Here is a 15,256-nt window from a genome sequence, read left to right on the forward strand (position 1 = left end):
TTTACTGGTCCTTAGGGTGCGTCTACACTTGCCTAAAATTGTGGTAGGGATTTATTATTAACTTTAAAAAATATAAAATAAAATTCATGGTAGAACGGCTAAACTCATGGAGATTTAATTTATGATTTAGGATTCCTTAAAACTTTTTATAGAACAATAAATAAATTTTTGAGAGCTTAGGATCTCGATTTTTGGATGACTCAGGATATGCAACTGTCAACAAGGTCGTTGTTTGGATGAGCAAGTTCAGCATCAGTAGTCAAAGTCACTACTTTGATGGGGGGCGTTAATCATGACTACCATTTGTATTGATAAGGTAAGGTTGCAGTATCAGTAGGAATAGGAAGATAATAATGACTTAAACCAACCAAATAAATCTTACTAATAAAACTTTATTAAATAACTATACACACTACTACACTAAAAACACAATTATTCTGCAGTTTTTAAATCCTCACTTTTGCCCGACAACTTCTGTGCTTCAAACATTAACCTTAACTGTTCCGTAGCTGACATTGGCAATCTATTATTAGCTCCGAACGCTGGGTCGGGAAGCTCTGCAGTATTCAACTCTGGTAGCTTGTGTGTGAACGGAGTCCAGGGACCTTGGACTGATGGATAGTCGGTGTACTGGTATTTACGGAGACGGGTAGTAGCGTTGTCACCTTGTTGGGTGCGTAGAACGTCAATCCATTTGGTTATTTCTGAGTGTGTTTTGTTGGACATGCTCATCCATACTCGGTCACCGTTTACTGAAAAATTAAAAAAAAATATATTTATGAATGAACATATTGTTGGTTATGTTTAAGTTTAGTGTATAATGGTCTTGCCAGTCAAGAAAAATGGACTCTGTGCTGTACAATAAATTGAAGAGGCAAAGCTTTTTCACTGACCTACCAAAATGAAGAAAAGAGAGAAAGAGATTATTTTTTGTGTATGTGGATAATAACTCCATTGTCTGTGAACTCATTTTGATGACTATTTTTTGACATGTTGCTGAGATATTTACACTACTAGAAAAACTGCCAAAGATGTAAACATGGCAGTGTCACCCACCAATCTAATTTGCCTTCCGAAACACGGAGGAACTGGTCATGACAAGATGCTATTACTTAGAGAGCTATTACTTAGAGCTATTACTTATACATTATTTTTACTGTATTGTCCTCTTTTGTAATATACAAATTAAATTGTATACAAATGTACATATCAAACAATGTTTAAGGTTCTTCTAACCGAACAGACAGACATGTGTTGCTGGGGAGTTTGTTGCGCCACTTCTTCTTCCCAGCAAAAACACATAGGAAGTGGTGAAGGGTGGGCGTTTTGGGGGCTGTCTTTTGTAATTTTTTTTTTTTGACGTTCGAAAAGTGCTGTTTTGCAGCCAAGTTTGAATAAATGACTTTTGATTTTTATTTTGAGAGACTGACAGCGCCAAGCGTTGCTTAACCTTGTGACCAATAGACCAGCGCAGCTGTTACTAAGCCTAAATAATAAAGTTAAACTTACAATACTCAGCAACTACAACAGGTCCTCTGTGTCTGCGAGGCTTCAAGTACACAACCACACCAGGGTTCACTTTAGCAAAGTCTACGAGGTCTTGTTCTATGAAATCTCTGAAAAAAAAAAACATACACAAATCTTTACTAATATTATAAATGGAAAAGTATCTCTGTCTATCGCGCTTTCATGCCAAAACTACATTACCAATTTAAATGTAATCCACAGATTACTTTTTACGCGGTTGCGCAGTTAAATTTCTTAGAGATGGGGTGGAATCGCGGGTAAACAGTATCCTATGTCAGCCTCCTAGTTCTAATTCCAGACAAATCGGTTTAGCCGTTCTCAACTTATACAGTGCAGCTAACAAGACTTTTTAATAGAGGAATAGCAGATGCATGTAGGATGCCATCAGAAAGAATTGTGGTTATTAAAAACTACGTTAAATATAAATATAATATAGGCAAAGGGTCAGTGGGTCGTCTTAGGGGACGACTATATAAGAGGCTTCTTAAGAGGGATCTTTAAAAGTATTGTTACCTCATTCCACGACTAGAGCCATTAGATTTGCAGAATTTAAGCACAATTCGCTGTAACTGGCACACATATCGGCCCACACCGTTCTGCAATGGTGCCCGGATAAACCCGGGCTTCAAGAACATGTTTTTCGCCGACATTTTTAGTGAATATTTTGCAAATTATTTGGTTTTATTTAGGTCTCTTAGTATTGAGGTTATGTTGGGTATGAACTGTTGTGACACATGACATAAATGACATTGTGACACATTTGACAAATTGCGTTTCATTTCTACTGTGGCCACCGTATGAAAAAAAGGTGTAAACATTTTTTACTTCACTGAATTTTTAGACTAAACAAACAAGTATTCATTTTGATAATTTTGATATAACTAAACCTTGAGCGTCTGTCGTTACCCTTACTACTTATGAATTTTCTTTACAAAAGATAGCAGGTAATCTTGCAATCTGTGATCACTATGAGACTTTCAACTAAAGCGGGATATTCAAATATAATCTTATCATCATCTCTTTAGTTTTATGTATTTTATTATTTTACATACAAACTTAGAAAAGTTGCATTGGTACTTGCCTGATCTGGAATCGAACCTGCTCACTCATACTTAAGGTCCAACTTCTTTAAGCTGTACCCTATAGGGTCCATATTGTTTCTGATCATAATATCATAAGAATTGAGTATTGGTGCTTTACCTATTAGCCCACCACGACTCTTTAATTATAATCTCATCTTATATTTTATTGTATAAGTTAACAAGCTAAAGAGACAATACCTATTTCACCTAAGTACCAGGTTGTTCTGCGGGTTGTTCGCGCGAGTTACCGCGGCCCTGGCACATAAAAGGCCTACGACTGAACACGACGGTTTGTAGTCAGTAAGAGTCTGACACTCCCTCACCGCTACTAACCCACAGCGGGAGGGGTCATTTGATGATTTTTGACGTCGTTAAAATAAAAACATGTACCAGGTTATTTTAATTATTACCAAGACAAGTCACAAATGAAACACCCCCATACTTTCAAAAAGTTTATTACAAAAATCATATAATATGTACACAGTCAACGATTAAATACAACTTCCATTTAATTCACGAGAATGCATTATAATTGTATATTAGTGATCACGCACCATAGTCAACAGATTATAGTAATAATACAATAAAGATGCCTAGTCACTCGACGACATGAGGATAGGCTAAAAAAGGCTAGGGGACTATTTTTTTTTCTATGAAATGGTATTTGATATACAACATGTAACTTAATTAACGCACATCCTGAAATTAGTTTGTTCAGAATCGTTTACTGAATCGATTTATATCATTTTTTATATAGGTAATTTTTTATCCCAAAAATAATTAAAACTACGGAAATTATTGTCATATTAACCCTGTACAGTCAAAACAAATTCAAACAGACCGTAACTCAAAGTAATAAGACTTCGTGTATTGTCGGCTTTTTCCGTAGTTTCGTTATGTTGTGTCGAGTCGAGCGGCGCGCGGCGCGATATTTGCGTGCGTAGTAGCACAGATTATATAATAGTTACTACGTAACAGATAAATCACTCCATACAAAAAAGTCCATACCTACTGTTATAAGCACCTACAAGTTCCCCAACTACCTACAAATTCCTAGCTGCGTTATAAAATGAACCTTAAAAGTTCGAGCGCTTGATTGTTATTCCAATGCGATAGCGCACAGTTCAGTGACCGCAACCGTGCCGTGGCCGCGCTTAGGGTTGCTTCTTACAATTTATTAATATTTAAAAGGAAAACAAAGCTACGCTTATTTTAAGATAGCCTTTTTTAAAACTGAGTTTTTAAATAAAAAGTAATATCAAGAATATTTTTCTTTAGTTAACTATTGTATTGCCTACTAAAATGGAGTATGGGTACATATTACTAAATATTACCTAATACGTAAGCATAGGTAAGTACTTAAGTAAGGCTTTCGTCAAAATCAAAGGCGGTTTCCAACTATTTTTCGAGCACAAGTGCCATACCCCATATGGTACAACTCCGTCGAGTGTTGATACATACTTACCTAAAATTGGTTTCTGCGTAGCGACACGCGTAATGTGCCGAGTCGTCATTAAGTTGGACCAGAACTATTCCTACTTACACTTGAGATGTGTTTTGAGCCACAAAACTCACAATACAGTTCATATTTAACTAAGTAGGTATCTAAAGTAAAATAAGTACCTAATGATCTCTGTTGTTAAAATCATAAAGTAGATAAGTATTAATTTATAAAAAAAAATAGAATTACTAGATAAGTTCATAAATATAAAATGTTTCTAAATCTTACAATAGTAGCATATAAACCAACACAACTCAAAATAATCCATCAGTTTGTTAGGTAGCTTAAAAAACCTAATAAAAACCAACAGCATAACATGCCACGAAATAAAAATAATAATATTGGAGCGCGCGCGCGGCGCGTGACTGTTGTGCGCCCTGAGCCGCGTGGGGTTACCGGTAACCCAGCGAGCGGTAGGCATTTATCGCGCGCAAGTACGTCGAGTGACAGAGGCCTGGTAGTAGTATGACCAAAAAGTTCTCCAAAAATTGGTATAACTAATTTAGTAAATAACAATGCATATACATGTTAAATTAAAAATTCAGTGTATGTATTATGATTATAACATAATATTCTAATTGGGGTGTTTGAGGGTGTGCGTTAATTACGTTACATGTTGTATATGTAGGGTGATTGGTAATTACCAGTAAGGAAAATATTTTTTTATTCTTATTAGTTTTAATGAATTGATTAAACTAATCAGAATAAAAAATAAGTTTCTTTTGGAAAGTTGTTTGCCACTCTATATAATAGTACGACTTAAATATTGTTTATGTAAAGTTAAAGTAAATTGGATAAGTAAGTACATTGATAGATAAATTACGATTCTTTGAGTTTTTGAGATACTTTCTTACACTGAGATTCCCACCACATTGTTTGGCGGATATTTTAAAATTATGGCCCTAGTTTCAAAAATTACCTAAGTATATAGGTATTTTGATTTATAATGTTTTGTATTTAATTAGTTGGTTAAAAAGGTGTTATTTAATATAGCTGTTTTTCGGGTTTACTTTCCAACCCCGTGGAAACAAAATATTAAGGATTATTTGTCTGACTTTGCCTGTTTTCAAAGGCGTAGCTAGTACTTGGCTTATGAACTAGTAGTTGGAGTTGTACTAGCTAGTTTGAGAAGTACTATGATTAAATGAACGGATAAACTAAAGAAAGGGAAAAGTTGGAATACATTTTTTAAGTGCTTGGTTTAATTTATGCTACTTGTGAGTTGCACCATTTAACTTTGACATTTCAGTTGTCAAATCGTCGATGAGTGCAATGCGCGGCAAGTATACGGCTGGTTATGGTTTGGTTATCGTTATAGTTAAATGGTGCAACTGGTTCTTTGGAAAAAAGGCAGACATTATTTTAGTAAGACATCAATTCCTTTGTCAGAATGTTATATTAAACCTTAACAATAATAATGAGAAACATAAATACTTATTTATTATTGCACTTAGTTTTATATTTTTAGTATACTTTTATACCCTTTCTCTTCGGAGTCAGAGGCGAATTAGCAAAAGAGTATAAAGTATTACGAGTGTACTCATTTTTGTTAGTAGAATGAGTTGATAGAGCCATTGTGACAAAAATTTCATTATTTTTCACTTTTTTTGAGGTATTTAAATGTTAAGTCTGAAATTACTTACATATGAAACGCAATATTTGAAATGGTCTTCATTGAATTCACAATGACTGTTTCTATCAACTAACTCTTACATAGCCGAGCGAGAGTCATTGACTCTAATAAAACTAATAGTTAAAATACACATCGGCTGCAAGCTAGTTTCTTAAAGAATATATTCAAACAGCGTTTCAATATTATTTCTCAAGTGATTTTTTTTTCTAAAATGAAATCAAAAGCACTCAATGTATCAATTCCTAAAAATTCAATTATTTACTGTGAGTTGCACCATTTAACTATAACGATAACCGAACCATTTTCAGTAGTCAAATCGCCGATGTGAGCAATGCGCGGCAAGTATACGGCTGGTTATGCTTTGGTTAAAATAGCTAAATGGTGCAAAGGATCCTAGTAAAGTTTTTACTCAGACAATGTGCATTGAAAACTATCAATATTATTCTTTATTCTTCTCTTCTAATTGTTTTATTCTAACTGGCACTTGCACCGCTGGTAAGTCGACGCTTTTGGCCCGGCGGCGGCCATTTTGAATTTCTACGGGCGTTAGGCGCGCGAACGTGGCTTCGGGTAACATCGAGTGTTTCCGGACTGGTTCGGGAGTTTGAAGAGTCCCACCTGTGAAGGATAGAGATGGATGTTAGTTTTGCTGGAGTTTGGTAGCTTGGACAGCGGTGATGGAGCGGTGCCACTAAACTTGTATGTATGTATTTATGTTTGTTCCTCTTTCACACAAAAAATAATTTAATTATTGGATGGATTTTGGTGAAACTTTACTAAAATTAATCAATTTCGTAATTTTTGTTTTCCATTAACTAAATTCCTCTGAAATGTGGCTTTTTAATCAGACTAGAAAAAACTATTTTGGAAATGGTCTTCTTAAAAAATTGCAAGTCTGTTCGTGCATGGCATTATTTACTTAAAGCCGCTCTCATACCGCTGTGTTTAATTTAAATTAATAAAACTAAAAATCAAACATTTAAGTTTCTATTTGTCATCTATGTACACGACTATTTAACAATATTCAATTAAAAGTTATAAAGAGATAGATAAGCAGAGAATTTAGGCCAAGAAATTGTGCTCGCTTTCAGTTAATTTTGAAAATTTAAACGTTGCCTTTAAAATAAATAACTAAGGATTATTCACACCAGAATCTAGCGAAGTATAGACAGCACATCAACCTATCTTAATCTACCAAATGTCTTCAATAGATTTTTAACCATTATCACAATAGTGGAAGGTAATTGTTCGATTGGTAACATTTGACAGATTCAGGTATCATGGCCTGCCTGTACTTTGACACATTTTTACAATAAAAAAGTTTGTGATTTGACGTTTCAGAAATGTCAATGTCAAATTCTGGCGCGAAAACCATACTAATTTAACAGAAGTCGTTAATTTAAAACTATGTTTTTAATGAGATTATTAACAACATTTACAGTGGCTTACACCATTTAACTATAACGATAACCGAACCATTTTATTTTATTTTACCAGTAGTCAAATCGCCGATGTGAGCAATGCGCGACAAGTATACGGCTGGTTATGGTTTGGTTATCGTCATAGTTAAATGGTGCAATTCACTCTTAATATTTCTTCACGCTTAATAAAAACGTTCGTTTGCTTACCTAGAAACGAACTTATATGTAAACAAAAAAATCACATTGAAACTATCTATACACAAAAATATTTAAACCTGTGTGCTTTTTACAAGCTGTTTTCGGCTGGGATAGGACAGACAATAAAAAAAAACGGTCTCTGAGTCTAAAATAAGAGACGAAATTGTAATTAGAAAATTTGGATAAATAAAACTCAATTTTTAGCACAAATGTTATGCTTCAAAATTTTTTCTCGACTCCATCCGACCAAGAAACTTTAAATTAAACTGGAGACTACGTTAGAAAAAAGTTGAAAAAGCTTATGTATTTAAATAAAATAAATGTTACATACGTTACATATTTTTTTGTTAGCGTTACAATAATCTTTTGTCTTTCATTTTAAAATATTGAAAAAAAAGAAAAAATAAAGATTTATTTTGTTTAAACAATCAAAAATATATTCGAAATATTCGAGTTTCAAATGACAGTTTAGTCTCCAACATATTTACAAGATAGGTATTAACTACCTTCTGGTAGAGCCATCACCAGCCACCACCAAATACTTTACCATAAAGACAGAGTTGAGTTTATACAACGTATAGTTATTACAAGTAACATACCTTTAACACAACATTATGAGTAGTTCCAATACCTTTTGTTAACACGGCACCTGGGTTTGTAGATAGCGCTGGGCATATTTTGACAGTTATTAATGACGAATCTAAAGCGTACACAGTAATGTCATGGTCTACTGATAAAGGATTGAATACCTAAGGATTAGAGATCTATTATCGTATAGTTTAATATTTGTGTGTATAAATGTACATGCACATTTTATTTGTATGCTTTTTAAAAAAGAATGAGCTCGGATGCGCTCAGAACTGGTCGCCGAGTCATGCAAAAGACAATGTGCTTATGTCTAGACCCACTACAATGGTTCACGCGCTTTGGTTAGATAGAATATTTAAACTAAAACGTAGATTATAAGTTTAGAGTAAAAATATTGGATATTCATGTGATGCAAAAAAGTATAATATATCGCCAATGTGCTTTGAATATACGTAGGTTGTATGTTTATGTCTTCTTTTTGTGAATTTGTGTGATTTGGACTGCAAACAGTGGGACTATTCAAAGGCCAGTTTTTACCAATGGATGCCTTTCAAATTAACAATCATGACAATGACATTTTCTATCAAACTAGTGAGAAATATTGACATATAGTGACCATTATTATGACATACATATGTGTTTTTTAACAACATCAAATTATGCCCACCACTACGCAACACAGGGTGTTTATTCCCGAACATTCCACACACTATAGCCACAAAAGTGCTCACCTATATACAGGGTGACATACCCTTGCGCCGGGGCTCCGCTGGCGTCTCCTCGGGGGGCGCAGTCTCACACCCGTCAGCCCTAGTGCGAGCACCTAGTTTTGGAGTGCTAGGAGAGAAAGACTGCGTGAGATATAGTTTTAAGCTCGTGCAATAAATATTAGAAACCGGGTTTCACTGGTTACTTACTTATAAAGTCTCTGATAGGCTATCAGGAACTTATCTGACAGATTAACTATAATTAGGTTTCACAGGTCTTGTATAGCTATATCTGTCTGAATTTATAAGCAGCTTTAATCTGGCAGACAGCATTAACTATCAGATCTGACTGTCACTCTATGGGTAATCAGTGAAACCAGGCTTCGTCTATTTTCTTGAAGAAATTGTTAAAAGAGTTGAAGAAAAACCATACCCAGATATTCCCAGATAAGGTAAGTTGAACCATTTAACTATAACGATAACCGAACCATTTTCAGTAGTCAAATCGCCGATCTGTCCATTAGGCGGTCATTTCACGTTTCACTTATAGTTAAATGACAACTACACCATGACGTACCACTTAACTTTAAGAATAACTAAACCATAACCAGTAGTTAGATGGTGCAACCCTTACTGAAATTAAAAGACACCGCATTCTTCGACCGGCTCGGAGAGAAGAGCAAATTCTTAACACGTTGAAAATCGAGTACTTAGTATTTGAAGTAAGGTTTATTTTTGTTTGCGCACTGCTTTTGTCATCAAGAATGCTCGAAGGCGCTCGGAGTGAAATAATAAGAGGAGCCAACCGGCTCCGATCGCGTACTTTTTCTTGATGTTTGACTCCGATTGCATTGCTCTTTAATACTCGCGCTCCGGTCTGTGTGAAAAGAAAAATGCGCGCCGATGCTCTCTGAGCCGGTCTGTTTGAATGGTACCACTCTACAAAAGTCCCAATTTTATTTGGGGTCAGAAAAAAAAGTATGTGGGTACAAAATCAAGTGTTGGTGATGCCCTAGACTCTAGCTAGATAGAAGTGTCTACAGCCCTGTGAGGAATGAAAAAGTATTTAGTCCTTTTGATAACCCTCAAATAATGGACACTTATTTTTTCTTTTCTCTCACAAACAAATAACAATGAAGATATGACACGATAAAATTTTGTGTTGCGTCACTTTTAAGTACAAATACATAGATGTGACGTCACGAGCCCCAATTCTCAATCTTTATTGCGTCATATTATAGTAAATATTTAATCATTATCTTCCGAGCCTGTTTCCCAACTTTGTCGGGGTCGGCTTCCAGTCTAACCGGATGTAGATATAATAAAAAAATAACATTTTGTTAGAATAAAAAAATACGTGTCCAATATTTTTTGGAAATTAGAATTATACAACTTTTTCTCCCGGTCGTCACGCCTATTGAGGCCTATAGATAAAAATTAGTAAGCAATACTAAGTAAATATACTAACTTCTGCTCAAACAGTATCTTGGTGAGCCTGGCGACTTCGCCCCTCAGCTGGTGGAGCTCTTTATCCTTAGCCTTGGAGTCCTGCTCGGCGGCGCGCTCCCGGGCTGTTAGGCGGGCACGTATGTCGTCGAAACTGAGGAGTGCAAGATGGATTAAGTGGATTTATTTGGTTTTTAAGTATAAATATGTAGGGTTGTTATTGGGAAAAAAAGAACTTTACAGCGGCGAAATCTTAAAAAAATGCCCTCATTTTTAACAGAGTTTAAAAAAGGATGAGGTCCTCAATTCTTCGAAATCTTTTATTTTTATTAAATGAGGAACTTAATTCTTTCAATTTTAAAATAACACATTCGATTTCTTATAACCTCATGAATCAAGTTTCGATAAAATTATGAATAAAATAAAATAAATAATATTTTTTGCGGCTATTGGTAGTTTTTTTACTTATGAACTAGCTTATCCTATTTTTTTTTTCAAAATTCATAATTCGGTACGTTCGTAAAGTAAATAGATACAAATGAAGTCGGTATAAAATATTTTGTACCAGAATGAATATATGTAGTATTTTGCTTATAATACTTACAGTTTCCTCAAACAAGCGCACTTCCTCGTGAGATGCTCAATCTGGTCCCTCGAGGCATTCTCCACCTGCTTAATCTTGGTAGCATCTTCTGATCTCTTCTCTCTCAACTCCTTCTCCCTCGCCAATGCTTCTCTATAGTTAGTCGGTTAAGGAGAGACAGTTAAATTGTGTAAAAAATAAAAATTTATATGCTTGGCCGATTGTTGGGGCTTTTACCCTGCATTTTGTGTGGTATTGCCGATAAATGGTGTTCTTACCCTATGTGTTGCCAGTTTTTTTTGTTTTAAAGGAAATTAATAGGTATGAAAAAAGGGGTAACTCGGTAACTAAAGTGTGTGTTTTTTTTAAATTAAATTTTAAAACTATGGTTAAGAAAAAACTTCGAAATTGTTAAGTAGTTTAGTAAAGGTAATTTTTATGTTCTGTTAAATATTTTACCTGGCAACATTATTTAGAAAGTGCTTCTTTCAATAGGCTGATACTATCCTACTGCTAGACAGAGACCTCAATCATTAGTCTTCCATCTGTATAAGTATCTGCCTAGGTTTTCCCAACTATGTTGGTCAAAAAGTGTTAATGAGTGTGTAAGATCTAAACAGCAATAACCAACATTAACTAAAAATATTTTTTGCAATATCTTTATTTCACACAAAATAATTTTCGAAATATAGTATAAAAATATAAAAAAGATGAACAAGTAAACACTTATGCATGAATGATAACAATTTGAGCAAATCATGAATCTGAAGATGATTTTCATATCAAAAATGAAAATATAAAAGTATGATTTTGAACATGACTAGATTATGATAAAAATGCTGGATAATATATTCTATATGATGAATGAAATGTATGTGTGATGTGTTAGATCAGTCCAATTGGCAGTATTTATATTAATAAAGATACATAAAGATTATTATAGAAAAAATATGTCAAGAGTCTTTTAGGTATAACTGGAAACCAACCACCACCTTTTATGGTAACTTACTGCCACAATGTAATGTAATAGGAGCAAACTCGTGTAAGAGCGCTGGTACCCATAACACAAGTTAAATCTTAACATGAGTACCAGAGTTCACGTCAATTGTATTTATCTAAACTATGAAACTTGTTGTAAAAGTCGTATGTTATAGTGTATGGCCAATTTTTGTGAAATAACATTAATTTATTATTTTTTAACTTAAAGAATATCGTGGTGGTGATACAACCCGACATATTGTGTGTGTAAATAGATTTTCAACACCCATTAACATTTTTTTTTATTATAGTATTATTTCGAGCGTGGCTTCCAGTTGCACCTATAAGCTTCTTGGTTGGTATACAATTTTCTACTTATAAATATTCAGTGGTTTACAAAACAAGAGCACTTTTGTAGGAGAAAATTATTAACATATTTAGACATATTAAGTAATGGTCTGAGAATATTAGTCCTTTTAAATAAGTTAAAATTAAACCCCGGTACCTAAACTTGGTTTCGGCTCAACGAGTCGCGCAATGTTCTAGACGACAAAAAGTTTGGCAAAAAGTAGTATTGTCAAAGTATAGGTGCTGCTGTTTTTTCGACTCTTTGGTTAAGCTTTAAAATAACATGTTAACATCAATACATCCCATAAAAAAGGTTTCAATACAAAGCCTTTTGACAAAGTAACTGTGTTATAGGGTCCTAACTTCTTTAATTGAACTCAATCCATATTGGTTTTTAACTTCCTAAGAATAAGATAAACTCCTTTGTCAAGTTCAAAGTTTTCATAAAATAGTGATATCTTTCTAAGTATATCTTGGACACCAATTGCCGATAAAAAGGTGAAGGAAAACATCTTGAGGAAACCTGGACTATAGTCTGAAATCCAGTGGCGTAGCGTAGGGTATCTGCCGCCCGGGGCAGTTGTCGATTTTGCCGCCCCTTCCCGTGTATTTTTTTTTAACAAGTGTTACTGGCCATTTGTCATTTTTAACCGACTTCAAAAAAAGGTTTTTTTTTTTTATCGACGTTAAAAATCATCAAATGACCCCTCCTGCTGTGGGTTAGCAGCGGTGAGGGAGTGTCAGACTCTTACTGACTAAAAATCCATCATGTTCCGTCGTATGCCTTTCATGTACCAGGGCCACGGCAACTCTTTCGAACAGTCCCGCAGCCCCAAAATATGGCTTCAAAGTCACTTTGCTACGGCAATCATCAATCTCAGGAATTTTAGAGCGATTTGAAAAATTCTTTCACTTTTGACAAGCTACACTCTTCCCGAGTAACATAGGCTACATTTTACCCCGGTAGGGACAGTAGTTCCTACAGGACCACTAACGGAAGTTATAGAAACAAATATGGAGCAAGTGATTCCAAAAATCTAATATCGTAGCATCCGTTTAGCCCTCCTCAGCAGCCTGGCTAGGATCACCACGATGAGAGCTATAGAAGTGGTGATGAATGTCGTCCGTAGAGTACAGCCCGCCCACGCGCATAGGAGAAGCGTGATGATCCCAACACTGTGCGAGAAAGAGACTTACGTACTATTGACTAATGAAGGTGTAGGATTTTTAATTAAGAATACAAAGGAACTAACTGAGACCTTAAATAAGCTAGACGATCAATTAAATTGCACATTATTAGGACTTAAAGATTGTGTAATGATTTTTATTGCACAATAATAATGGCGTCCATGGCCGATTTCGGCCACGGCGGCTGTTCTCATTTAAGGAGATCAGCCAGCAGCGCAGGACACATTATAGTGCACGCACATTTGCTTGGACACAGGTGCACTCCCTATTCCTTCACTCTCATAGCCCGATGGGACGGCAATCCGCAGGACCGACATTTACGTGCTCTACGATGCACGGGTGAATGAATCACCAACTTCACTTGCACAATCTATACTAATATTATAAAGCTGAAGAGTTTGTTTGTTTGTTTGTTTGAACGCGCTAATCTCAGGAACTACTGGTCCGATTTGAAAATTTCTTTCAGTATTAGATAGCCCATTTCATACTTTTTACCCGGTACGGGAAGTAGTTCCCACGGGATGCGGGTGAAACCGCTGGCAGAAGCTAGTATTTTTAATATAGCACAATTTAATTGATCGCGTAGACGGACCTTAAGTAGAACTTGGTGATTGCTACACAAGTTATTTACTTTTCTTTGTAAATACAATAATTGATTCGTAAATAAATTGTCTTGACTAATAAATCAACCGTCACTTTGACAAATGAAACACAAAATCAGCTTAACTAATACCAACACAATTTTTGGCGTAATTTGTTCCTCAAAAAGCTGTATTGAAATATAATCTAGGTTACCTATTGAAATCGTTTTATACTACAAGCCTGAATTTAGCCGATTAGCTGCGCAGTAGATGTTTATTGTATTAGGCGGTCCCTAAACAAACGATTATATTGCGCAATATTTTAAGGTTTCATATTGAAGATTGTGCAATGTCATTGCAGGAAGAGGGGCCACTCTAAAGCTTCTGCGCAACTATTGTTCAGACTCTTTTTAAAATACGTCATTCATATTTTACAATTTTATTAAAATACTGCCTTTTGGACATTGTTGTTTTTCAATTTTGTATATTATGTATTTGTGATTAGTGTACCTACGAATATTTGAATTTATTGGAAGATGTCTTTCATTAAATAGATTTGATTAAATAGAGTAAATGATTAATATTTTTGATGACCTCATTAGATTCTGTTTTCTGTAATTAATTTTAAGTTTTTGGTATGATTGTTATAGTAAAACGACTTTTGTTTCAACTGTAATTAAGGAGATCTTGGGAGGATTTTTTTTAAATAACCAAGTTACGATCCACAAATTACCTTTCACGACGATAAAAAAAAACAGAACAATGAAGCATTTTGTATTTTATAGGAAAATAAAGACATCTTCCAATGAATTGATGAAATATGTGTTTAAATAATAACTAGAGTTATTGACCATGAAATATAAACTAATGGTAGTTATCACTCCATGGGCGAATTTTGACATGCGATCATGGTAGCCAAATTTGTCCAAAAGACTATATTTCAATAAAATTAGTATTAAAAGTTATTAGTTCTAAAAGAATAAGGTTTTTTGGGAACAAATTTCGCTACCAATTGTGTTTGGTTGAATAAATTAATGATTATTTTTCAAATGAGGGCTTTGGACAATTTTGACCCGTGTTCAAAGATTGGAAATTGAAATAATTCATGTGTGACAGACTTTACAAAGCTTAAATAATCCGAGTAACGCCACAGAATATAAGTAACTTTAAAACTTTAAAAACGCAATCCATTATTACATATCAAACCAACTTTTGAACACGGGTCTTCTAATTAGGTTGCTAATGCAAACATGCATGTAACAAAGTCGTCTATATAGACGAGAACTAAAATTTTAATGACATCAGTGATAAATGTTCACTAACCTTAATTCCTGCTCTGTTACTGCTAATGTCCTGCCACAAGCAGCTGCCTTGACTGCCAAATGGTCATATTCACTTGATTGTGACTGCAATTGTGACTTTAATTCTGTAATAGGGATTTGGTGAAATCTAATCAGTAAGTCTAGTAAGTAATA

At 34.6% G+C, this 15,256-nt stretch overlaps 2 protein-coding genes across 5 annotated transcripts in view; both read right to left on the minus strand.

The window, feature by feature from the left end:
* Nucleotides 1-372: 372 nt before the first annotated feature.
* Nucleotides 373-2,281, minus strand: LOC124644093 (39S ribosomal protein L43, mitochondrial). The gene is made up of 3 exons (XM_047183306.1): nt 2,041-2,281; nt 1,510-1,616; nt 373-752 (listed from the first exon to the last, which is right to left on the minus strand). Exons 1-3 carry the CDS (start codon nt 2,175-2,177, stop codon nt 433-435), a joined length of 564 nt encoding a protein of 187 aa, XP_047039262.1. The 5' UTR covers nt 2,178-2,281; the 3' UTR covers nt 373-432.
* A 3,206-nt stretch (nt 2,282-5,487) lies between these two features.
* LOC124643960 (ciliary rootlet coiled-coil protein 2) overlaps nt 5,488-15,256 on the minus strand; it is a 28,752-nt gene continuing 18,983 nt past the window's right edge. The window contains exons 11-15 of one of the 4 annotated variants that reach the window (XM_047183091.1): nt 15,105-15,207; nt 10,708-10,839; nt 10,126-10,257; nt 8,702-8,787; nt 5,488-6,361 (exon numbers count right to left, since the gene is read on the minus strand). In XM_047183091.1, coding sequence (XP_047039047.1) covers nt 6,183-6,361; nt 8,702-8,787; nt 10,126-10,257; nt 10,708-10,839; nt 15,105-15,207 — 632 coding nt within the window. In that variant the 3' untranslated portion in view covers nt 5,488-6,182. Of the gene's footprint in view, nt 6,362-8,681; nt 8,788-10,125; nt 10,258-10,707; nt 10,840-12,708; nt 13,189-15,104; nt 15,208-15,256 lie in introns of those variants that run through there. The other 3 variants (XM_047183093.1, XM_047183092.1, XM_047183094.1) reach the window with 3 other exon arrangements.

Source organism: Helicoverpa zea, chromosome 29 (assembly GCF_022581195.2).
Source record: "Helicoverpa zea isolate HzStark_Cry1AcR chromosome 29, ilHelZeax1.1, whole genome shotgun sequence".
Lineage (NCBI taxonomy): Eukaryota > Metazoa > Arthropoda > Insecta > Lepidoptera > Noctuidae > Helicoverpa > Helicoverpa zea.

Bases quoted from the DNA above. Each gene is read 5' to 3' on its own strand.
- LOC124644093 (XM_047183306.1), bottom strand. From the start codon at position 2,177: ATGTCGGCGAAAAACATGTTCTTGAAGCCCGGGTTTATCCGGGCACCA. The intron at 1,617-2,040 runs GTAACAATACTT...TTTTTTTTTCAG, and splicing joins GGCTCTAGTCGTGGAATGAG to AGATTTCATAGAACAAGACC. The intron at 753-1,509 runs GTAAGTTTAACT...TTAATTTTTCAG, and splicing joins TGTTGTAGTTGCTGAGTATT to TAAACGGTGACCGAGTATGG.